At 42.7% G+C, this 24861-nt stretch overlaps 1 protein-coding gene across 2 annotated transcripts; it reads left to right on the top strand.

The window, feature by feature from the left end:
- The first annotated feature begins 728 nt into the window (after positions 1 to 728).
- On the top strand, positions 729 to 23025 carry LOC311149831 (serine/threonine-protein phosphatase 6 regulatory ankyrin repeat subunit C-like). Of its 2 annotated transcripts, none has more exons than XM_084187064.1 (26): positions 729 to 916; positions 1245 to 1331; positions 3223 to 3301; positions 3530 to 3600; positions 3736 to 3936; positions 4199 to 4286; positions 6322 to 6464; positions 6676 to 6888; positions 7148 to 7226; positions 7333 to 7530; positions 7666 to 7783; positions 7902 to 7970; positions 8181 to 8321; positions 8438 to 8500; positions 8666 to 8777; positions 8889 to 8960; positions 9100 to 9301; positions 12137 to 12224; positions 12454 to 12571; positions 12846 to 13065; positions 14139 to 14226; positions 15346 to 15429; positions 15604 to 15749; positions 15905 to 15987; positions 16104 to 16278; positions 17079 to 23025. In XM_084187064.1, the coding sequence occupies exons 1-26, from the start codon at positions 890 to 892 to the stop codon at positions 17351 to 17353; spliced, it is 3240 nt and encodes a 1079-aa protein (XP_084043190.1). In that variant the 5' UTR covers positions 729 to 889; the 3' UTR covers positions 17354 to 23025. The 2 variants fall into 2 exon arrangements, with proteins under 2 accessions (XP_084043190.1, XP_084043189.1); XM_084187063.1 differs by having other exon boundaries at positions 8663 to 8777.
- Positions 23026 to 24861: the final 1836 nt, after the last annotated feature.

Genomic DNA, 24861 nt, shown 5'->3' with positions numbered 1-24861 from the left:
TTACCAGAGAGGACGAGGCGAAACGAGAGGGTTTACTCTGCCCAAAATCTTTCCACGAAAATAAGATCACGGATGAGGAATTTTTGTATGAGTGTCGAATTTGGTCAAACAAATTCATAAAAAAGGCTAATTTGCTACTCGAGGCTTATTTGATCGAATATAAGTTTCGTAATGGTTAAAGTGTTACGAATGCACTGATATATAGATGCACGTGGCATTTTGCCCCCCAATTAAAAAAAAAAACTTTCAAAAAAAAAACTTTATATGGGATATGTGCGTGTTCACACGCGTATGTGCCCTCTCATTGGCTAGAATGGTCCCACCTGATCTCGCCTCATCACGCCTGCCTTCCATCTTTTGAGGACATTATCTTATCAATAGATGTTCTTTGACCATACTGATTTTGGACAAACTGATGTTAAACAGAGCAACTGCCCCACGGATGCATTGCTGCCACCAACTGGGTCGGAGGTAGCCTACAATATCAGCCGTCCTGCTCCCGAATAACATTTTTGGGAGTAAACCATGATTCCTTACATGTTAATCTAGTGCCATTTAAAAATTACGAGATTATTTTGAATTGCAATTAGTAGTATGTAATTGCCGTTCCCCTTGAAAAGAAAGAGGCCCTCGCACTGTCTGGGAGAGCAAAACCACTGAGATAAAATAAGAACGAGCAAAGCGGGAGGGGCGTGGAACTGCGCATGTGCAGAAAGCCGAAGCAACAAACAAACATAAAGCAGAGACGGACAGCAACACAGATCAAGAGTTATCTTACAGATGGCTAGCTACATGGGTCAACTTTGAAAAATGAAAATCAAAACTATCGTTTAATATACCTTGCAGTTCCACCCTAATGAAGGAGCTCCGTCCTGGCTGATTTTGGGAGATGGGAGTACTCAACATTACAGACCAGGTGAGCTAGCAAGTAGCTAGCGTGCTATCTAACGGTAGTTGAAAAGCCAGTCTGGCTATTTGGCTGGGTAGCTGATAGACTGTCGGTTAGCTAGCTAATCTAGTGTTTTGATAGCAATTTCCTGAAAGTTGACCAGTTCAATAACGTTTGATGCAAGGATCTGTCTGAAAAAAATGTGTCGTAGGATTGCTAGCTAGCTAACGTTAGCTAAACCTCGGCGCGGCCCAAGTGACGCTGATTGCTGTATGCAAACTGTTCACTTGACTTCCCTAACTAGCTACCATTCCTTGCTAACCACAGCGTGACATTCTCCTGTTCTTATCCCCAGCCTCCACTGGTCCAAGCGGTTTTCAATCGGAATGTCGATGAAATTCAACAACTATTGCACAACAAGAACGAGGATGTCAATGCACTGGTATGCTTGTGGTGGCAGACAGTGCTACAGCACTGGCTCGGGTTTATGGCTTTGATATTTAACTATCTCCAGTTTTTGCAAGTAGAGGGGTGCCGTGTGGATCCTTTACCCAGTTCATGTGATGAGTTTATTTTGTATTTCCCTGAAACCACACATATATCTGGAAAAAATTAAGAGACCACTGCAAAAATATAAGTTTATTTTGGTTTTACTTTTTATAGGTATGTGTTTGGGTGAAATTAACATTTTTGTTTTATTCTATAAACTACTGAAAACATTTCTCCCAAATTCCAAATAAAAATATTGTCATATAGAGCATTTATTTGCAGAAATTGACAACTGGTCAAAATAACAAAAAAGATGCAGTGTTGTCAGTCCTCGAATAATGCAAAGAAAATAAGTTCATGTTCATTTTTAAACAACACAATAGTAATGTTTTAACTTAGGAAGAGTCAATATTTGGTGGAATAACCCTGATTTTTCAATCACAGCATTCATGCTCTTGGCATGCTCTCCACCAGACTTTCACATTGATTGGTGACTTTATGCCACTCCTGGCGCAAAAATTCAAGCAGCTCAGCTTTGTTTGATGGCTTGTGATCTTCCTCTTGATCACATTCCAGAAGTTTTCAATGGGGTTCAGGTCTGGAGATTGGGCTGGCCATGACAGGGTCTTGATCTGGTGGTCCTCCATCCACACCTTGATTGACCTGGCTGTGTGGCATGGCGCATTGTCCTGCTGGAAAAACCAATCTTCAGAGTTGGGGAACAATGTCAGAGCAAAAGGAAGCAAGTTTTCTTCCAGGACAACCTTGTACGTGGCTTGATTCATGCATCTTTCACAAAGACAAATCTGCCCGATTCTAGCCTTGCTGAAGCACCCCCAGATCATCACCGATCCTCCACCAAATTTCACAGTGGGTGCGAGACACTGTGGCTTGTAGGCCTCTCCAGGTCTCCGTCTAACCATTAGACGACCAGGTGTTGGGCAAAGCTGAAAATTGGACTCATCAGAGAAGATGACCTTACTCCAGTCCTCTACGGTCCAATCCTTATGGTCTTTTGCAAACCTCAGCCTGGCTCTTCTTTGCTTCTCATTGATGAAGGGCTTTTTTCTCGCTTTGCATGACTTCAGCCCTGCCCGTTTCGAACCGTCCTCGCCGTGCACTTCACCCCAGCTGCTGTTTGCCATTCTTTTTGTAGGTCACTTGATGTCATCCTACAGTTGTTGAGTGACTTTCGAATGAGTTGGCGGTCATCGCGGTCAGTAGAGTCGTTTTCGCCCTCTGCCGGTCTGTAGCTTTGTCTCCAATGTCTGCTGCTTGACCTTGTTCTTATGAACCGCCGTCTTTGGAATTTTAAGGATGGAAGCAACCTGACGCTCACTGTATCCTTCTGCCAGTAAAGCCAGAATTGAACCCTTATTTTCCTCACTCAAAACTTTCCTTTTCAACTCTTTTGGCATGGTCAATAGTTTATTTTTTGATTAATATTACTTTTGAGGTACTATTAGCACTGTTTTTGCCATCCAGCTGGGCCTATTGCAAGAGGATAGTGATGACCACAGCAGTGGTTTTTATACTTTTCCTTGTTAAATAAGATTTGGTTCAGGTGATCACCTAATCAGTACCTAATTCAGTAGAATGAGGTGTGCCTGTGTTGGAATTCAACAGACACTGGAATGGAATGGCTGTCATACATGTAGAGAAAAAAAGAAACATTTGCAGTGGTCTCTTTAATTTTTTCCAGAGCTGTATATATAAAACAGTACAAAGTCAACAGAAGGCCTAAATGTAAATAATTTTCAGCAATATTTCACTAGTATGCTTATTGGTCGCTGCCAGGGCAAGAGGGAGAGATGGTTAGTTTGTGTCTTACTTCAATCCCACAGGACCAAGAGCGCCGTACGCCGCTACATGCTGCTGCTTGTTTGGGGGATGTTCATATAATGGACCTCTTCATCAATGCAGGTAATTGGGACCAAAATTGACCAACCACTGGTACTTATTTTCACTAAACAGAACCGCCCCCGCCTGACCTTCTAATGTGTGTGCAATGAAAAGGTGGTTTTGGTCTACTTGCAGTTGTAGTAAAACTGTAGTGTCTGTTCATTGGTATGACTGCAACTTGAAATAAATGACTCTACTGTACTTGTCATGGCCCTCTAATAATGCTCCTTGTCTTGTACACTCTCATAGGTGCAAATGTAAATGCTAAGGACAATGTGTGGTTAACTCCATTGCACAGGGCAGCTGCCTCCCGGAATGAAGTAAGCAATGTTGATCATCTCTGTCATGTTAAGATTTATATAGCACTGTATCCATGTTTGAAACAGTTTGGTACCATGTTTTGGTGTTGTCAAGAAGTGTTTTCTCAAGTCCTGTTTGATTCCTTCTCTCTCCAGAGGGCAGTGGGACTACTTCTGCGGCAGGGAGCTGAGGCCAATGCACGGGACAAGTTCTGGCAGACACCACTGCATGTTGCAGCTGCCAATAGAGCCACACGCTGTGCAGAGGCCCTGCTACCCCAACTGAGCAATCTGAACATGGCAGACCGTACTGGCAGGACCGCCTTGCACCATGCTGCTCAGAGCGGATACATGGAGGTGAGAAGAGAGGGCTTGAAATATTGTTTATACTTTGAACAGGGCCATTTTCACAAACCATTTCAGAGTAGGAGTGTTGATCTAGGATCAGGTCTCCCATCTTATTCATTATGATTTGGAAAAAAAAATAAAGGTGATCATATATCAGCATGCCTACTCTGAGACGATTTTGGGAATACGGACCCAGGTTAGCAGGTTTATAAATAATGAAAATTATTTATATGTATATAATATATTTTTGATTAACTTTGTCTGTCCTTAGATGGTGAAGTTGCTGCTGAATAAAGGGGCCAACTTGAGTGCCAATGATAAGAGAGAGAGACAGCCTATCCACTGGGCAGCGTACTTGGGTGAGCTGGTCTCTGCCCTGGGAAACTCTTCAAGGGACAATCTCCAGTTGCTACATTCATTATTGGATTGATGATATTTACCCATTGATTCTTGAAGAATGTAACTTATAAATGCCTCATGAGCTTAGTCATATAGCTGTCATATCCCATCAGAATCCAAAATACAAACTCGTTTTTTATTTATTTAACCTTTATTTAACTAGGCAAGTCAGTTAAGAACAAATTCTTATTTACAATGACGGTCTACACCGGCCAAACCCGGACGATGCTGGGCCAATTTGTGCGCCGCCCTATGGGACTCCCAATCACGGCCGGTTGTGATACAGCCTGGAATCGAACCAGGGGGTCTGTAGTGACGCCTCAAGCACTGAGATGCAGTGCCTTAGACCGCTGCGCCACTCGGGAGCCCACTTTATAAACAAAGTAAATGTAAACAAACACTGTATAGCCTCAAAACATGGTTCAAACTATCATTTTTATATAATGGATGGTCATTCCTTGCATCCATAACGCTCTAAGTTTGAATGGTTACATTTCTCCAGCCCCATCCCTCAGCCTTTGACTGAAACAGTGGCGCGAAGAGTGCTTTGTTATTGTTTTAACTGCTGATTGCCCCAACTTTTTTTTTTACATCAGAATTTCATAAACTTGCCGTGAATGGCAGGTGATGAGAATATGAAGTGTTTCTCCATAAGTCCTGTTTTAAGTTGGATGAACAGCAGACCTGGGCAGAACATGGTTGTATTTTGTTGTTTAGTTGAAAATACAAACTTTTCAAATACTCTAAGTAGTCAAATATATAGTTTATATAGAATTTCAACTAAAAGGCAACTCTTTTATTTGATATTCAAATACAGGTCTCAGAAAAACAAATAATAGTTGAATATATGCTAGTTATTTGCCTAAAGCCTAGAATGAAACACATGAGGGACATGGAATCACCTCAACATTAGAGTAGACCACTTTTACAACTTCAAAATGACTAACAAATATATTTTCAGAATGAGTGAGACACGGTAGTACAGTAACACTTGGCATCAAGTTCTTATACATTTATAGTAACTTTGACTATTACAATAGCGCCATTGTGTTACATAGGACTTTGGAAATTGCTTTATAATTGCATAATAGTTATTACAAAAGTGGTGTATAGAACAGTCACTATTCCTCTAGTGTGCAGTGGTTACAAAAACTCTGCTCATTGCTATGCAATTACCAAAGTATAATGTAACAACATGCTAATTAAATGTTGCTCCAAAAGTAATGACAGTTTTATTACACAGGCACAAGAAGTGTTACTGAGAATGATAACAGTAAAAAAAAAGATAGCTATTAAGTTTAGAAAGGAAACTAAATATCCCCAAACTTCCTTCTTGAATCGACTACAGCCAGGTAGGTGGACAATCATGTTAATTTGTATTCTGAGTGAACTATCCCTTGTGTGTTTGAAACAAGAACATTTGAAAGTAATTGAGATATTGAAAATAGTATTTGAACCCAGGTCTGAAACAATGGCAACACTGCCATGTTGATCTGAGCCTTGCTGTTGGAAAACCACATTAGTTTTAGTTTACTATAATAACCGTGATGTATTTTGTAGATCAAATATGACTGTCAGACAGATTGGAATAGTATAGGAGATTGTGTGTGCTCTATTAATTCATTCTATCTTTAACATGCAGTTCCAGATACAGCCCTGCCATCAGTTGAAGGCAGTCTATCCAATAGTTTCAGAGATCTGTATTCAAATAGTTTTGGAAAGTAGTCACTTTCTGAGACCTTTATTTAAATAGATTTAGGAAGTAGTCATTTTTTGGGATCTGTTATTCAAATAGTTGTAGTCACCTCCAAAGTAACTATTTGTTCCCCTGGGAAAAAGTTAATTTCCACAAACCATAGTTAAAACTACAGTTATCCCCGTTCTGATGAACAGTATGAATGTACTCTTCACTAGAGGGTGACATTAAAACAGGACTCCTGCAGGACCCACAGGACACACTCTTCTCACACAATGCCTCTCCCATATGTCTTATAGGGCATCTGGAGGTGGTGAAGCTGCTAGTGTCTCGGAGTGCAAACAAGGGCTGCAAGGACAAGCAGGGCTACACCCCTCTGCACGCTGCAGCTGCCAGCGGACACATTGACATCGTCAAGTACCTTCTGAGGCTCGGGGCAGAGGTGAGTGTGGAGTTCAAGTGGGTAAACGGACTCTCAAGATAGCCATAGCAAGTAATACTTGTTACGAACCATAGTCTGATGAACCATAGTCATGATCAGAAGAGCCAGAGGATTATCTCTGATTACAATGAAATTATGTTTCATCTTCTTATTTTTGGACCTTTTGTTGCTTAGCTAACTCCTCATGTCTTGTGTGTTGGTGCTCTTTTAGCTGGATGAGCCCAATGCCTTTGGGAACACTGCGCTGCATGTGGCCTGCTACACAGGCCAGGAGGCTGTGGCCAACGAGCTGGTGAACCACGGAGCTAACGTCAACCAGCCCAACAGGAGTGGCTACACCCCACTGCACCTGGCCGCTGTATCCACCAACGGGGCCCTCTGCTTGGAGCTGCTGGTCAACAACGGGGCTGACGTTAACCAGCAGGTTTGGGGCCCAATTCTATTAAAAAAGGGTCTCTGAGTACGATTGCTGATCTCAGATCCCTTCCCTCCTGTCCAGATAATCAAATTCATTATGCTCTAAAAGGCTTAACTCATCCTAGTTCCATACTCCTTCTTTAAGACTAACTAATGCCATCCCTAGCAGCATTTCACCCTGAACGGTTGTTTTATTGTGTGGTGATTTAAAGGATCATTTGTTGTCTGCAAGACTAGTAAGACATCATTTTTTTTTTCATCTCCAGAGTAAAGAAGGGAAGAGCCCCCTGCACATGGCAGCCATTCACGGACGCTTTACCCGCTCTCAGATCCTCATCCAAAACGGTAACCATGACAACCCCTCTGACTGACCTGTGAGGATGCTTTAAATGACTCTTGTCCCACTGGTTCTCTATTCATTCTTCTCTTCCTGTTGGTTTGTTTTTCCCAGGTGGAGAGATTGACAGTGTGGATAAATATGGCAATACCCCCCTCCATGTTGCTGCTAAATACGGTCATGAGCTGCTGATCAGCACTCTGATGACCAACGGTGCAGATACTGCCAGACAAGGGATTCATGGGATGTTCCCGCTGCACCTGGCTGTGCTCTATGGGTTTTCAGACTGTTGTCGCAAGCTACTCTCCTCTGGTTGGTACTTATATACATTATATCATTCATTCACACCTGTTGGATTTTATTTCACAAGGTCTATACACTGGAGGAGCTGTGACTGACAAGTGTCATGGGTTGGATGTTATTTCTAGTTGCCTCTTCTCCCCTCAGGTCAGCTGTACAGTATTGTTTCATCAATGAGTAAGGAGCACGTTCTATCAGCCGGGTTTGACATAAACATCCCAGACAACTTTGGAAGGACCTGTCTACACGCTGCTGCCTCTGGAGGGTAAGACACAGAATCGCACTCCAAAACTGGACCTATTCTGAACCATTGTATTGGTTAATACAATCTAATGAGTCAGTCATTCTCATCATGGTATTCCTCACTTCTCCTCTTCTGACAGAAATGTTGAATGTCTGAACATGCTCTTAAGCAGTGGTACCGACTTGAATCAGAGGGACAAGTCAGGAAGGTGAGTTTTTGCCACTGATTATTTGCTTTCTGTTTATACTCATGCTGGTGTGGGTATGCGATAATGTTCGGTGGAAAAGTCAGTGATTTAAGGTTGTTGGTTCACTGTAAAAGCTTTGGGACAACGGCTGATGTAAATAGTGCTTTATAAATGCATTTGATTAATGGACTGATAATGATTCTGTGGACCTTCTCTCTCTCTCTCGCTCAGGACTCCGTTGCATTATGCAGCTGCTAATGGGAGGTACCAGTGCACCGTGACCTTAGTGAGCGCTGGCGCTGAGGTCAACGAGCCTGACCGTACAGGCTGTACTCCGCTGCACTACTCTGCTGCCTCCCAGGCCTTCTGCAGGTAGGAACTCACGCTTGCACTCCATCGCAACATACACTGACACATGACAACACGCGTTCAGGAAACATGGCTATGTGTTGAATTTGTCATTAAATGTGTTAATTCTGCACTTCCAGAATGGACCGACATTTCCCTGGGACTCTTCAAAGGGAGGAGGATGGAGCGAAGGAGTCCTATTTGTGAGTTTGCAACCATTTTATTTTGTATAGCGTCTACAGTCCAGAATAATATATAAAAAAAAAAAAAATGCTAATTCAAGATCTGCTTAAAGGACTCCAAAGAGATTTTGTTTATTTCATGACAACTACTTGACTGTTGTTGCTTTTTTCTGTCTTTGTAAGTAGTTGCTTGGAGCATCTGTTGGACAACGGTGCCGACCCATCCCTGGTCAACTCTAAAGGTTACAGTGCTGTTCACTATGCTGCTTCCCACGGCAACAAGCAGAACCTTGAACTGGTGAGTCCTTCTGTTTGTGTTCAATACCCTACCAAGCTAAACAGGTGAATTGTTTTTCATCATGACCTTGCTGTGTGTGTGGACAGTAATGCATCATGACTGTTCTTTTAGCTCCTGGAAATGTCGTTTAACGCATTGGGAGACATTGAGAGCAGTATTCCAGTGAGTCCATTGCATTTAGCTGTAAGTGCGCCTTTCCTAAAATCCTCTCTGATACATCATAGCTTGAGACTGAGTATGTGTGGAGAAGATGCCATGTTCATATAGATTAGCCAAAAACATGACTGTTCCCTGTTGTATCCCATCTCCTCTCCCCCTTCAGGCTGATAATGGCCACTGGCAGGCGCTGCGTGTGCTGACGGAGACTGCTGCATACGTGGACGTGCAGGATGCTTCGGGCCGCTCTGTGCTTTACCTGGCCTCCCAGAGAGGTTACGCTCGCTGTGTAGAGGTCCTGCTGGCCCAGGGGGCCTCCTGCCTCCTCAACGAGAACAGACACATGTGGACCCCTCTACATGTCGCAGGTACGGATCACTCCATGCCTCTCTAACCCCCCCCCTCCTCCTAGAATTGGATGTGGGATGCATTTTTGCAAAGCATGCTAATCAAATTAGTTTGTTTATTTGCCAGGTGTAATGAATACATTGGATATCTTACTTGCAAGCATGTGTTGCTGCGTATTGTTCGATATTGTCTGTTTTAGGTACTACAGTGCCTTGCAACAGTATTCATCCTCCTTGGTGTTTTTCCTATTTTGTTGCATTACAACCTGTAATTTAAATGGATTTTTATTTGGATTTTATGTAATGGACATACACAAAATAGTCAAAATTGGTGAAGTGAAATGAAAAAAATAACTTGTTTCAAAAAATTCTAAAAAATAAATAACGGAAAAGTGGTGCATGCATACAGTGGGGAGAACAAGTATTTGATACACTGCCGATTTTGCAGGTTTTCCTACTTACAAAGCATGTAGAGGTCTGTCATTTTTATCATAGGTACACTTCAACTGTGAGAGACGGAATCTAAAACAACAATCCAGAAAATCACATTGTATGATTTTTAAGTAATTCATTTGCATTTTATTGCATGACATAAGTATTTGATCACCTACCAACCAGTAAGAATTCCGGCTCTCACAGACCTGTTAGTTTTTCTTTAAGAAGCCCTCCTGTTCTCCACTCATTACCTGTATTAACTGCACCTGTTTGAACTCGTTACCTGTATAAAAGACACCTGTCCACACACTCAATCAAACAGACTCCAACCTCTCCACAATGGCCAAGACCAGAGAGCTGTGTAAGGACATCAGGGATAAAATTGTAGACCTGCACAAGGCTGGGATGGGCTACAGGACAATAGGCAAGCAGCTTGGTGAGAAGGCAACAACTGTTGGCGCAATTATTAGAAAATGGAAGAAGTTCAAGATGACGGTCAATCACCTTCGGTCTGGGGCTCCATGCAAGATCTCACCTTCAATGATCATGAGGAAGGTGAGGGATCAGCCCAGAACTACACGGCAGGACCTGGTCAATGACCTGAAGAGAGCTGGGACCACAGTCTCAAAGAAAACCATTAGTAACACACTATGCCGTCATGGATTAAAATCCTGCAGCGCACGCAAGGTCCCCCTGCTCAAGCCAGCGCATGTCCAGGCCCGTCTGAAGTTTGCCAATGACCATCTGGATGATCCAGAGGAGGAATGGGAGAAGGTCATGTGGTCTGATGAGACAAAAATAGAGCTTTTTGGTCTAAACTCCACTCGCCGTGTTTGGAGGAAGAAGAAGGATGAGTACAACCCCAAGAACACCATCCCAACTGTGAAGCATGGAGGTGGAAACATCATTCTTTGGGGATGCTTTTCTGCAAAGGGGACAGGACGACTGCACCGTATTGAGGGGAGGATGGATGGGGCCATGTATCATGAGATCTTGGCCAACAACCTCCTTCCCTCAGTAAGAGCATTGAAGATGGGTCGTGGCTGGGTCTTCCAGCATGACAACGACCCGAAACACACAGCCAGGGCAACTAAGGAGTGGCTCCGTAAGAAGCATCTCAAGCTCCTGGAGTGGCCTAGCCAGTCTCCAGACCTGAACCCAATAGAAAATCTTTGGAGGGAGCTCAAAGTCCGTATTGCCCAGCGACAGCCCTGAAACCTGAAGGATCTGGAGAAGGTCTGTATGGAGGAGTGGGCCAAAATCCCTGCTGCAGTGTGTGAAAACCTGGTCAAGACCTACAGGAAACGTATGATCTCTGTAATTGCAAACAAAGGTTTCTGTACCAAATATTAAGTTCTGCTTTTCTGATGTATCAAATACTTATGTCATGCAATAAAATGCAAATTAATTATTTAAAATCATACAATGTGATTTTCTGGATTTTTGTTTTAGATTCCGTCTCTCACAGTTGAAGTGTACCTATGATAAAAATGACAGACCTCTACATGCTTTGTAAGTAGTAAAACCTGCAAAATCGGCAGTGTATCAAATACTTGTTCTCCCCACTGTATACACACACAAAAGGCATGTGGGAGACTCCCCAAACATATGGAAGAAGGTACTCTGGTCAGATGAGACTAAAATTGAGCTTTTTGGCCATCAAGGAAAACACCATGTCTGGCGCAAACCCAACACCTCTCATCACCCTGAGAACACCATCCCCACAGTGAAGCATGGTGGTGGAAGCATCATGCTGTGGGGATGTTTTTCATCGGCAGGGACTGGGAAACTGGTCAGAATTGAAGGAATGATGGGATGGCGCTAAATACAGGGAAACCTGTTTCAGTCTTCCGGAGATTTGAGACTGGGATGGAGGTTCACCTTCCAGCAGGACAATGAACCTAAGCATACTGCTAAAGCAACACTTGAGTGGTTTAAGGGGAAACATTTAAATGTCTTGGAATGTCCTAGTCAAAGCCCAGACCTCAATCCAATTGAGAATCTGTGGTATGACTTAAAGATTGCTGTACACAAGCAGAACCCATCCAACTTGAAGGAGCTGGAGCAGTTTTGCCTTGAAGAATGGGCAAAAATCCCAGTGGCTAGATGTGCCAAGCTTATAGAGACATACCCCAAGAGACTTGCAGCTGTAATGTACGCTCAAGTTTTCTGTTTTTTTGTCTTATTCTTGTTTGTTTCACACAAAAAAATATTTTGAATCTTCAAAGTGGTAGGCATGTTGTGTAAATCAAATGATACAAACCCTCAAAAAATCCATTTTAATTCCAGGTTGTAAGGCAACAAAATAGGAAAAATGCCAAGGGGGTTGAGTGCTTTCGCAAGCCACTGTACGTAATAGGTTAAAACAAAAGCAGTCAAGATTGAATGTGTAATTAAATTATATTTGTCATTTCATATCAGCTGCCAACGGCCACACTGAATGTCTGCAAATGCTGGTGGACAGTGGGGAGGAGGCAGACCTTACCAACATCACAGACACACAGGAACAGTGAGTGGTCTGTTTCTCACTGCCTGCCGGGAAGCTTTGTTGACGTTCTCTTTGGTTGCGATGTCAATTATTATGTTATTTATTTTTAGTATAGATCCAGAGTCAAGAGTACTGTTTAGGCTGTTTACTGAAGATTTGCAGAATCACACGTTCTGCCTGCTAGGAAGCGTTATTGTTGACGTCGGCTTTTATTTTAATGTAAATGACTGTGTAGGGTCCTCCTCCTCAGGACTCCTCTGATGCTGGCCATCCTGGGTGGCCATACAGACTGTGTCCACCTGCTGTTGGAGAAGGGGGCCTGGCCTGACGCCAAAGACAAGAGGGGCAGCACTGCCCTGCACAGAGGGGTGAGTCAAACTCCTATAGGCTTTTCACACTACTGAGCGAAAAAGTACTGGGCTGGTTACTCATCCATTACACTTACTGAAACTGTGTCATATTGTACAGCCCTACACCTAGTCTGGCTGGTTCAGTTATGTGATAGAGAGGAACACTAACATTAGTTTAGTAAAGGAACACTACAGCATTAGTTTGAAATAATTATTAAAGCACAGTAAAAGTTTAGGAAATCTAGCTGTGAAAAGAACAGCATCTTCCTCCCTGTGTGTCCCTGTCCTGTAGGCTGTGTTAGGCCGTGACGACTGTGTCACAGCCATGCTGGACCACAAGGCATCTGCACTGTGTCGGGACGGCCAGGGTCGTACCCCCCTGCACTACGCTGCCTCCCGCGGCCACACTGACATCCTCGCCAGTCTGCTGCGTGCCGCCATGCGCTCCAACCCTCTGGACTCCCTATTGGACCAGGAAGAGTACACGCCATCACACTGGGCTGCTTACCAAGGTCAGCATTCAGTAAGGGTGTACAGAGCCTTTCGAAAGTATTCATACCCGTTGACTTATTCCACATTTTGTTGTGTTACAGCCTGAATTCAAAATGGATTTAAGTTGATTTTACACACAATAACCCATAATGACAAAGTGAAAACATGTTTTTTGAATTTTTAGCGAATGTATTGAAAAAGAAATACAGATGTATCTAATTTACGTAAGTATTCAAACCCCTAAGTCAATTCATGTAAGAATCACCTTTGGCAGCGATAATAACTGAGTTGTTTTGGGTAAGTGTCTTAACAGCTTTGCACACCTGGATTGTACAATATTCCTTCTTTTCACTCTGTCGTTTAGGTTAGTATTGTGGAGTAACTACAAGGTTGTTGATCCATCCTCAGTTTTCTCCTATCACAGCCATTAAACTCTAACAGTTTTTTAAAGTCACCATTGGCCTCATGGTGAAATCCCTAAGCGGTTTCCTTCCTCTCTGCCAATTTAGTTAGGAAGGACGCTTGTATCTTTGTAGTGACTGGGTGTATTGATACACCATCCAAAGTGTAATTAACTTCACCATGCTCAAAGGGGATTCAATATCTGCTTTTAAAAAACATTTACCCATCAACCAATGGGTGCCCTTTTTTGCGAGGCATTGGAAAACCTCCCTGGTCTTTGTGGTTGAATCTGTTTTGAAATTCACTACTCGACTGAGAGTCCATGTGACTTATTAAGCAAATGATTACTCTTGAACTTATTTAGGCTTGCCATAACGAAGGGGCTGTTTACTTATTGACTCAAGACGTTTCAGCTTTTAATTTTTTTCTTATTTGTTAAAAACAATTCTAAAAACATAGTTCCACTTTGACATTATGGGGTATTTATTGTGTGTAGACCAGTGACACACAAGCTCATTTTAAATGCAGGCTGTAACACAACAAAATCTGAAGGCACTGCATATGAAATGTACGTATAAATAGAATGTGATGAGAAACCTATTTCCGTTTTGTAGTGTGACTGTTCGTTATCCAAATGAAATGGCTACCAGTATGCAACTTTGAAACACACTTTTCTTCTTTCTCCTATAAGGGCATGAAGACTGTTTGGAGGTTTTACTTGAACACAAAACTTGTAGTATCCAGGAGGGAAACTCCTTTACCCCATTGCACTGTGCTCTGTGAGTGTTCTCTAATCAATGTTTTAAACATGATTATACAGGTAACTGCCAAAAGAAGGGAAAACTTGAGTAAATGAGGGATACAAAGTATATTGAAAACAGGTGCTTCCACACAGGTGTAGTTCCTGAGTTAATTAAGCAATTAACATCCCATCATGCTTAGGGTCATGTATAAAATGCTAGGCAGGCCATTATTTTCAAGTATCGGTAACTGCATACGTGGAGTGTCTAAGTGGGCGTTGCAAAACAAGTGGGAGGATAAATACCAGTGGGTGTGTCAACCTAACAGCTAATTGGGGAGGTTGGTTGTCCCTCAAGACTGTTTTACGTGGCTGCTTCCTTGTTGCATTTTAGCTAGGCAGGTTAGGATCATTAACGTGGCAGGTTAGGATAACTAACATAGCAGGTTAGGAGAATTGACGTGGCAGGTTAGGAGAATGAGGATAAGGTTGGGAAAAGGGTTAGGCTTAGCTAAAATGCTACAAGGAAGCAGAAGGCAGCCACACAACTGTATTGAGTGACAACCAATCTTCCCAATTAGCTGTTAGGTTTCCATACACCCACTTGTGTTGATCCTCTCACTTTCAGACAGACTCTACGTATGTTACCCATGACTCATTATTTTGTCTACCATGGCTATGCCCCACTAGGGTGACAATGACCCCATCCACAGGGCATGAGTGGTCACTGAATGGTTTGATGAGCATGAAAATGACAAACCATATGCATGGCCGTCTGTCACCAGATCTCAACCCAATTGAATACTTATGGGAGATTCTGGAGCGGCGCCTGAGACAGCGTTTTCCACCACCATTAACAAAATTATGGAATTTCTCGTGGAAGAATGGTGTTGCATCCCCCCCAATAGAGTTCCAGACACTTGTAGAATCTATGCCAAGGCGCATTGAAGCTGTTCTCGTGGCTCGTGGTGGCCCAACGCCCAATTAAGACACTTTATGTTGGTGTTTCCTTTATTTTGTCAGTTACCTGTACATTATTACGACAATGTCTGTAAAACAGTGTTTGGGAAAGGATCATTGATAATGGGTTTGATGTTTTATCACTGTGGTCATGTTTCCTATGAGTTGGTGGTTATCTTTGATTTATGTGACATTGCAGAATGAATGGCCATAGTGGAGCTGCAGAGATGCTGTTGGAATCTGCTGGCATACAGATGGTTAACACCAGGGATACTAAAGAAAGGTAGGTCTGTTGAGAGCAAGGTGCCATTATCTTACTAAATGTTTACTTGGGTGTCTCCTGTGTCATTGGTATGCCTTTAAAGCTGTACCTCTGCACTTAATGTGTTTCATCCAGTTTTAACTTCTGTTTCATTGTTATGCAATACTGAGCTCACCAATGTTGGGCTGTCTGTAGGACCCCTCTTCACGCCGCAGCGTGTGCTGAGGATGTGGCGGGGCTGCAGCTTGTCCTACGCCACGGAGCTGAGATCAACGCCGTGGACCACACCGGACGCTCTGCTCTCATGGTCGCCGCCGACAACGGACAGAGTGGCACCGTGGGTAAGTCTACAGAGCACCTTTTCATTGATGTTTTGCAAAAGGATAAGAGTTCAGCATGGTCTCTCCCTTCATCTAAGTCCTATGAAGAACAATGAACTAACACTTGATTGGAGTGAATGCATTATCTGTTGGGATGAATCCTGTGTAATTTCCAGCTATCCTCCTGCACCGAGCCAAGGCTGACCTTACACTGCTGGACGACAATGGAAATACTGCCCTGCATCTGGCCTGCAGCAAGGTAAGGTAACTCCTCACAACATCATCAGCGCCTCTCTCATGTCCTGAGATGAAGGAACAAGTGCATGTATTGATGATGATGGTTAATGTAAGCATGTTTTTGTATCTGTATCACAGGCTCATGAGATGTGTGCCCTGCTGATTCTGGGGGAGATCCATAACCCTACCCTCATCAATGCAACCAACGCTGCACTGCAAATGCCGCTGCATCTAGCAGCACGCAACGGTCTGGCCACTGTGGTCCAGGCACTGCTGAGTCGAGGAGCCACAGTGCTGGCAGTGGATGAGGAGGGTAAGAGAGACACTATTCCACTTTATCCTTTCCCCAAACCTCATCTTCATTTTAACATCTTAAAGTCCTACACCGTGTAGCCTAATGCTATGGGCTTGGGCTCGAGAAATGATTTGTAATTGATTTCAGATTTTTTTGTTACTTACTTAATGTAAAGCTTCAATTAATGTTTATTCGTTTATTTGCTTCAATCACTGAACACAACAGGTGCTTATTATAGACTGGCTTCTATTTGAGCCAGGCGTCTATTTCCTTAATGCATAGTTAATTCGAGCATTTTAATAAATTGTTTTATTTCCTGTACTAATGTGTTATCATTTACACGCTGTCCCATTTTTATATTGTCTTAGAATGCCTCTAAAAAATATAAAAAACACTTTTCGCATTTTCAGCAGTTCTTACTTTTTGGCTGATTTTTCTAGGGGTCTGTTTGTGTTTGCCAGTTAGCTAGCTGTTCTCAGCTGTTAGCAGCCAATGGCTAGCAGTTTCTTACTGGCGATAGAAACGCATGATTGCTATGATTTGTTTGAGTCATTACTGAATTATTTAATGTAACAAATCAAACATTAAACCTCGTAAACAATTTATTTAGACCCAACTTTTATTTAAAATAGGCGTTTATTTGCTGAAATGTGCCGTTGCCAGGCAATTAAAAGGGACAGGCGGCTATTTGACACAGCGTTTAATTGAAGTTTTACGGTTCTTACTTATTTAGGTATTTTAATCTTCCTTGAGCATAGGCCATAGACAACAGCTTTCCAGTGTATCCAGTCTGATTGTGCGTTTATGTTGTCGACAAGGCCACACTCCAGCCCTGGCCTGTGCCCCCAACAAGGATGTAGCTGACTGCCTGGCTCTGATCCTCTCCACCATGAAGCCTTTCCCTCCTCTGGACCCTTCCTCCTGCCCCTGCTCCTCTTCCTCCGTCTCTGTCTCCCCCGGTCTCAACCTACTGAAGCATTGCGGCATCACTGCTGCCTGCACGCCGCTGCCCAACGGAGGCCTCCACCATCACCACGGCTACGTCAAGGACCGCCATGCCGCTGTCGGCCTGGACGGGTGCCTTTCTGAGTGAAGTCATCCTATATCTACGGTCTGACACCACTACTACCACCACCACAGGGTGGCCTGTGTGTGTGTGTGTGTGAGCGTGCGTGTGTGATCTTCTCTTGAAGTGCAGTCAAACCTATAATGCAAATGGGGCCCACAGCATCTATCTATCCCAACTCTGTAGTAGTTAGTGCTTAACACTGAGACTGATTGTTCTTTCTGTAAGGTCACTGGAATACTGCTTTGTCCCAAAATGGTTGCTATTAACATCCACAAAATCCCTAAATCATCAATCCCTTTAAATAATGTCCCGCAAATAGGTACTCGTCATTACAGAAAAATGACTGTCAGCTAAAAGCACTGTTTATCCTCTTTTTATGTTGTCTTTTGTTGAGTCACTTTTTTCTCTTCATATCATTCAGTATTTAACATCCTATGATGTGCTGGCCTTGTAGAGAAATGCACAGACTTCCTAAAATGAGAACGATACAACGGGTTATAGTAGAGGACTTGATGAAGGAACCATACAAAGTCCTGCCCAAAAGTGCAATGCTAAAATATGATTCTGACTTTTTTTTAAAGGATTATAATATGTACCTTCTGTAGTAACCTATATTTAAACTTTTGTCAATTTTTCAGGGGCATTTTCATAGAGAATTTCATAGTGCTGCTAAAGTTTGAAAGATCAATATGTAAGCATGTCTCCTTGCAAAGGAGAACAATGCTCAGGTTGGCATTTTAGCATAAATTTACTCTCAATGCTGAAGTATTATCTAGAACACCATTTTGTCTTTACTACGTGAGAATTTGGTTTGAAGCATATACATTACGACCAAAGTTGATCACTGCTATGGCTGAAAAAATATTTATTTTAGAAATATTTACAGAGAAACATAGATGTTGAGATACCTCTAAGTCATTTTGCAGCTGCTGAATGGCTAGACAGGGAGAGTAGTAGCAATGAGGCCTTGGTTATTTATTCGAAGTCTTTGGGAGCGGGCTCGCCCCATTTGCACTTCAGCAAAGCCTCTTGTTTTCTGATCACATTCTCTTGAAATTCTAAGATTACTGCTCAGTGATAATCTTACAAGCCATTTCAATTGTTTTCCCAGTTTTCTTTTCTTATGTCATTCCCAAAACGTTTTGGTACATTGAATTAGAATTGCCTTCAGAGAGGAATCGTATTTGTATTATTTCCCAAAATGTTGTCATTGGTCAATCTAAAATGTTACTTCAGCCATTTTAGAGCTGGAGCAATACCACTGTTCCTCTCTATCAAAAAGCTTGTATCTTGTCTAGTACGATGGTCAGTTCTGGTATGAGATTGAAACGCTGGACTGACAGTGCTCTTCCGTTTAGTTTTTGTTGAACTTAAGCAATATTTAATTTCTGGCCTTTTGAACGTTATCAAAAAGACAATCATAGTCTCAAGGGCTTTTGTTTCCTTGGAAATCTTGTTTGACGTTCACTTCATTTGTTTGAATACTGATACTAGCAACATGGAAATTATCTATTCTAGACTAATGGCTGAAGTCTGCGTCCAAGGCATTTTTTGCTCGGTGCCTAGGAAAAAATGCAATTGATTGCCTCCATGGCATCCCATTAAATGCCTTCAGATCCATATGACATCATGGCAGTAAGGATTCAGGATGGCATGATATGACGAACCCTAGGGTCTCATCCACTTGGTAGCAGAGAAGCATTGGATCCTAGTCAGACCTGTTCATCTGGTGAGAATATGATTCCTTGGTTGGGCTTGATTGTTCATGTCTCCGGACAGAATTCATGACTAACAAGAGACTTGAAAGCCTAGTAGGTATGTAGGGTTACTTACTGTAGGAAGGAACTGAGAGGAAACTAATGGCCAATAGTAGTACTTGTGTTTTTAGTAAAGCCGAAAAGTGTGAAATTCCTTTTTTGGTATGTTGTATTGTTTTTATGTGTGTATCTTGTCTGGTGGTACTACATACATTGTAGATGATTGTATCAGACCACTGGAGCTCTTTGCCTGACGTAATTTAAATATTTTAACATGACCATTTCTATTACATCATCAGAGGATCAATACATTTCAGTGATTCACTGGGACTCATTTACATTTTCAATTAATACTTCACCACAACATTATCTCTTGATGAATGCTAAATGACATGCATTAGTTCTGGATGAGAAAGATGAGGAACTAATATCATAATGATACCAGAGTAGCAAGTCATGTTGTGCCCAATAGTCAGTGTTGTCTGGGGGAGAGGAGGAGCAAAGGTTAGTGTATAGTCTTTGGTGTCATAATGTGTAAAGGGGGAATAGTCTTGGGCTGTGTGGAACAAGGAACCAAATTACATGGATTGATAACAAACAGGAAAATCATATTGGCATTATTTTGTTGTATGCATACTACAATGCAGTTCCATTCAGCCCTGATCCAAGGCACTTATTGAGATAGTTAAGCACTTTAACACATTCAGCATATTTGTGTGCATAGTCTGAATACATGCATATGTATAGTTACATACATATGTGTTGTAGCTAAAGTGCAAAAGACAGGAAAAGATTGCAAGGATTGTATACGCTGCTTCATTGACTGAGATTTAACTTCAAAACTCTAAAGCTAAAAAGATCTCATGGTCCAAAATGGTCAGTCCACACAACATGGTCCAAAATGGTCAGTCCACACAACATGGTCCAAAATGGTCAGTCCATACAACATGGTCCAAAATCCAGTTATCACAATGGGGTTTGATCGATGCCAGTCCAGGGTCCACTACTAGTCCTTATGGTTAGTCCAGTGATTTAGCTAGGCTTACTTTCACCATGCTTGCATCCTCAGGCTCCTCACATAACTCCACACTGAGCAGATGTATGTTGTTCAATAGAGACACTGATTACCTCAATCATCCAACCGCAGGTGTGTCTGGCTAGCAGGTCAGGTTCATGTTCCCCTGCTCAGACACTGCATACATCAACCAATGGTTGCGTGCCACGTCATCGACTGTGCCGTCGGGCACCAGATTGCTATAACATAGTGATGTGGTTAGCTGATAGGTATTTTACATATCTGGCATGCGTCAGCAACGTCTGAGCAGAGGAACACGACCCAGATCTGTTTTTCTTTCAATCTCCCTTACTTGTCCAGCATATATCCCATCTGGAACTATCCCTATCTTTGTTCCGTTGGTAGACAGAGAACTCATTGTGAAGGAGCTTGAGATCATAATTCTGACTTTAAAGAAACAAGTAAAATATGGACATATAGTTCCCTAGGGTTTAATATTAGGAAGCAATGAAAGGATTATTTGTAGCATTAGGGACTGAAAGACGTGTGCAACACAACTATTGCACTGCCTTCTACTGTGTTTAGGCCAATCCAACAAAGCATTTCATAGATGCCAATTGAAGATTTGCGTGAGTAGTCGTGACATGAGAATCTTAGGTCACAGTTAGGGCGTTATTTGCCAAAGTACATTTAAAAAATACAAATAAAAAAGAGAAAAAAAGCATGCGTTCGAGCAATGTACAGACTGAATATAAATCTGAGCCATGAATTGACTGAAATGAATCTAGGGTCAAATTGGAACAAGACCATTTGCTTTCTCCTGACTTTTGAACTATTACACTGCGTTTCTCTGGCATTCATGAAATGATACAAGTAGCAGCATGAAATAATTGTCTTCCTGTTATGGGTCTTTCTTGAATGTGTTTAATCTATACCTAGGCCCCTATGTTTGTCATAACCATGTATTGACAATGGAGACCGAAGGTTGGAGGGTTTGAACATTCATCTCTATTAACACCATTGAGATTGCCTTACAATATATTCTGAACAGGACATTTAACTACGCTGTAATTGCTTTCATTTTTTACATTAATTGATAGCCTGTTTTTGAAAATGAAAGTGCACCTAGCTAGCTACATCCATTTAGTGCCATAGAAACCTTTATTTGCCTTTAAGCATAATAGACATACTGTACTTGGTCAGTAAAAAAAATAGTGTGTTTGGACTCATTTACTGTGGTAGCCATGGTTAGAATTATATATATATTTTTCTCATGATTATTAAGCTTTGCTGGCACAGATACAGGTCATGATGTCAGTGGTGACTAATGGTTTGCACCACTTAGTACTGATCGTAGGGTGGAAAGTAGGAAGTGGAAAGCAATCATAGAACAGAGTTGGTGGTAGTCTGGAGAAAAGAAATGGATGGTAGATTTGTTTAAAATATTTATAATTGGACAGACTATTTGTGTGGGCAAAAAGGGATAATAATGAATGGTAATTTCGTTGTAAGAGGTGCCTGTGATTTGTAATTATTATAAGAAGCGTTTTTGATGTTGGCAGATGTATGCTTAACAGGGAATAGATTTACCTCGTCCTCGATGGATGCCCCCATTCTTACTTGAAGTATCTGTCATAGAAGGCAAATGTAAAACTTTCATTCACAGCAGAGCCTTACCTTTAAAGGCAAAGGAACAAGTATCTTGCAGTACCTACTAAGTTATAACACCTAACGTCTTGCTGGTTATGTTTCTGTGGGACTGCTAAAATCTGTTTTGCTATTATAGGGTGCGTCCCAAATGGCACCCTATGCCCTACATAGTGCACTACTGTTGACCAGAGTCCTATGGGGGGCTCTGGTCAAAAGTAGTGCACTATAAAGGGAACGGGGTGTCATTTCGGCCGCACACAGAGATCCTTGGGTATAGAAGCACATGCATCCATGTTGGTGGCACACTGCTCAAGGTTGCCATGTGATTGTTTTTGGGATTTTGCCATATTTGCTACTGTGAGTGAAAAATTGGGATTTCACTTATTACCGGTCTTGTCAGCTCGACTGTAATCTCCAAAACCAAATAACGCTGTTAATGAAGTACCTCAATACCGGATAGAGAATAGAAAGGAAGAAAATACAAGTCTGCCTTGTTATAAAGTCAATGTGATTCTAATGACCAAATTATGAGAGTTCTGGTATGTGAAGGGCAGAATAATCTGTAATTCAATGAAGGTCATGAGGATAAGTAGTGTGAAAACACATTCTAAAATGTGGGGAGTGCTATGCAGTAATGATTTACCCCCTCAAGTTAGTGAATGTAGGTTAATGAATATGGGAGGTTTTGTCGAGTATCACTGATGCTACCTTTTCCCCTGCTTGTGGTCTCATCATACACTGCTCAAAAAAATAAAGGGAACACTTAAACAACACATCCTAGATCTGAATGAATGAAATAATCTTATTAAATACTTTTTTCTTTACATAGTTGAATGTGCTGACAAACAAAATTACACAAAAAGTATCAATGGAAATCAAATGTATCAACCCATGGAGGTCTGGATTTGGAGTCACCCTCAAAATTAAAGTGGAAAACCACACTACAGGCTGATCCAACTTTGATGTAAAGTCCTTAAAACAAGTCAAAATCAAATCAAATCAAATTTTATTGGTCACATGCGCCGAATACAACAGGTGCAGACATCACAGTGAAATGCTTACTTACAGCCCTTAACCAACAGTGCATTTATTTTAAACAAAAAAAGTAAAAATAAAACAACAACAAAAAAAAGTGTTGAGAAAAAAAGAGCAGAAGTAAAAATAAAGTGACAGTAGGGAGGCTATATATACAGGGGGGTACCGTTGCAGAGTCAATGTGCGGGGGGCACCGGCTAGTTGAGGTAGTTGAGGTAATATGTACATGTGGGTAGAGTTAAAGTGACACATGCATAAATACTTAACAGAGTAGCAGCAGCGTAAAAAGGATGGGGTGGGGGGGCAGTGCAAATAGTCCGGGTAGCCATGATTTAGCTGTTCAGGAGTCGTATGGCTTGGGGGTAGAAGCTGTTGAGAAGTCTTTTGGACCTAGACTTGGCACTCCGGTACCGCTTGCCGTGCGGTAGCAGAGAGAACAGTCTATGACTAGGGTGGCTGGAGTCTTTGACAATTTTGAGGGCCTTCCTCTGACACCGCCTGGTATAGAGGTCCTGGATGGCAGGAAGCTTTGCCCCAGTGATGTACTGGGCCGTACGCACTACCCTCTGTAGTGCCTTGCGGTAGGAGGCCAAGCAGTTGCCATACCAGGCGGTGATGCAACCAGTCAGGATGCTCTCGATGGTGCAGCTGTAGAATTTTTTTGAGGATCTGAGGACCCATGCCAAATCTTTTTAGTCTCCTGAGGGGGAGGCTCAGTAGTGTGTGTGTGTGGCCTCCACGTGCCTGTATGACCTCCCTACAACGCCTGGGCATGCTCCTGATGAGGTGGCGGATGGTCTCCTGAGGGATCTCCTCCCAGACCTGGACTAAAGCATCCGCCAACTCCTGGACAGTCTGTGGTGCAACGTGGCGTTGGTGGATGGAGCGAGACATGATGTCCCAGATGTGCTCAATTGGATTCAGGTCTGGGGAACGGGCAGGCCAGTCCATAGCATCAATGCCTTCCTCTTGCAGGAACTGCTGACACACTCCAGCCACATGAGGTCTAGCATTGTCTTGCATTAGGAGGAATCCAGGGCCAACCGCACCAGCATATGGTCTCACAAGGGGTCTGAGGATCTCATCTCGGTACCTAATGGCAGTCAGGCTACCTCTGGCGAGCTGTGCGGCCCCCCCAAAGAAATACCACCCCACACCATGACTGACCCACCGCCAAACCGGTCATGCTGGAGGATGTTGCAGGCAGCAGAACGTTCTCTACGGCGTCTCCAGACTCTGTCACATGTGCTCAGTGTGAACCTGCTTTCATCTGTGAAGAGCACAGGGCGCCAGTGGCGAATTTGCCAAGCTTGGTGTTCTCTGGCAAATGCCAAACGTCCTGCACGGTGTTGGGCTGTAAGCACAACCCCCACCTGTGGACGTCGGGCCCTCATACCACCCTCATGGAGTCTGTTTCTGACCGTTTGAGCAGACACATGCACATTTGTGGCCTGCTGGAGGTCATTTTGCAGGGCTCTGGCAGTGTTCCTCCTGCTCCTCCTTGCACAAAGGCGGAGGTAGCGGTCCTGCTGCTGGGTTGTTGCCCTCCTACGGCCTCCTCCACGTCTCCTGATGTACTGGCCTGTCTCCTGGTAGCGCCTCCATGCTCTGGACACTACGCTGACAGACACAGCAAACCTTCTTGCCACAGCTCGCATTGATGTGCCATCCTGGATGAGCTGCACTACCTGAGCCACTTGTGTGGGTTGTAGACTCCGTCTCATGCTACCACTAGAGTGAAAGCACCGCCAGCATTCAAAAGTGACAAACATCAGCCAGGAAGCATAGGAACTGAGAAGTGGGCTGTGGTCACCACCTGCAGAACCACTTCTTTATTGGGGGTGTCTTGCTAATTGCCTATAATTTCCACCTGTTGTCTATTCCATTTGCACAACAGCATGTGCAATTTATTGTCAATCAGTGTTGCTTCCTAAGTGGACAGTTTGATTTCACAGAAGTGTGATTGACTTGGAGTTACATTGTGTTGTTTAAGTGTTCCCTTTAATTTTTTTGAGCAGTGTATTTTCCTCCATCCTTGCTTGGTAGTTTTCCTCCATCATTTGAACCTGTGTGAT

Source organism: Coregonus lavaretus (assembly GCF_964263955.1).
Source record: "Coregonus lavaretus genome assembly, chromosome: 22".
NCBI classification, from domain to species: domain Eukaryota; kingdom Metazoa; phylum Chordata; class Actinopteri; order Salmoniformes; family Salmonidae; genus Coregonus; species Coregonus lavaretus.
The sequence above is the reverse complement of the archived record's forward strand: the minus strand, read 5'-3'. Positions and strand labels throughout refer to the sequence as shown.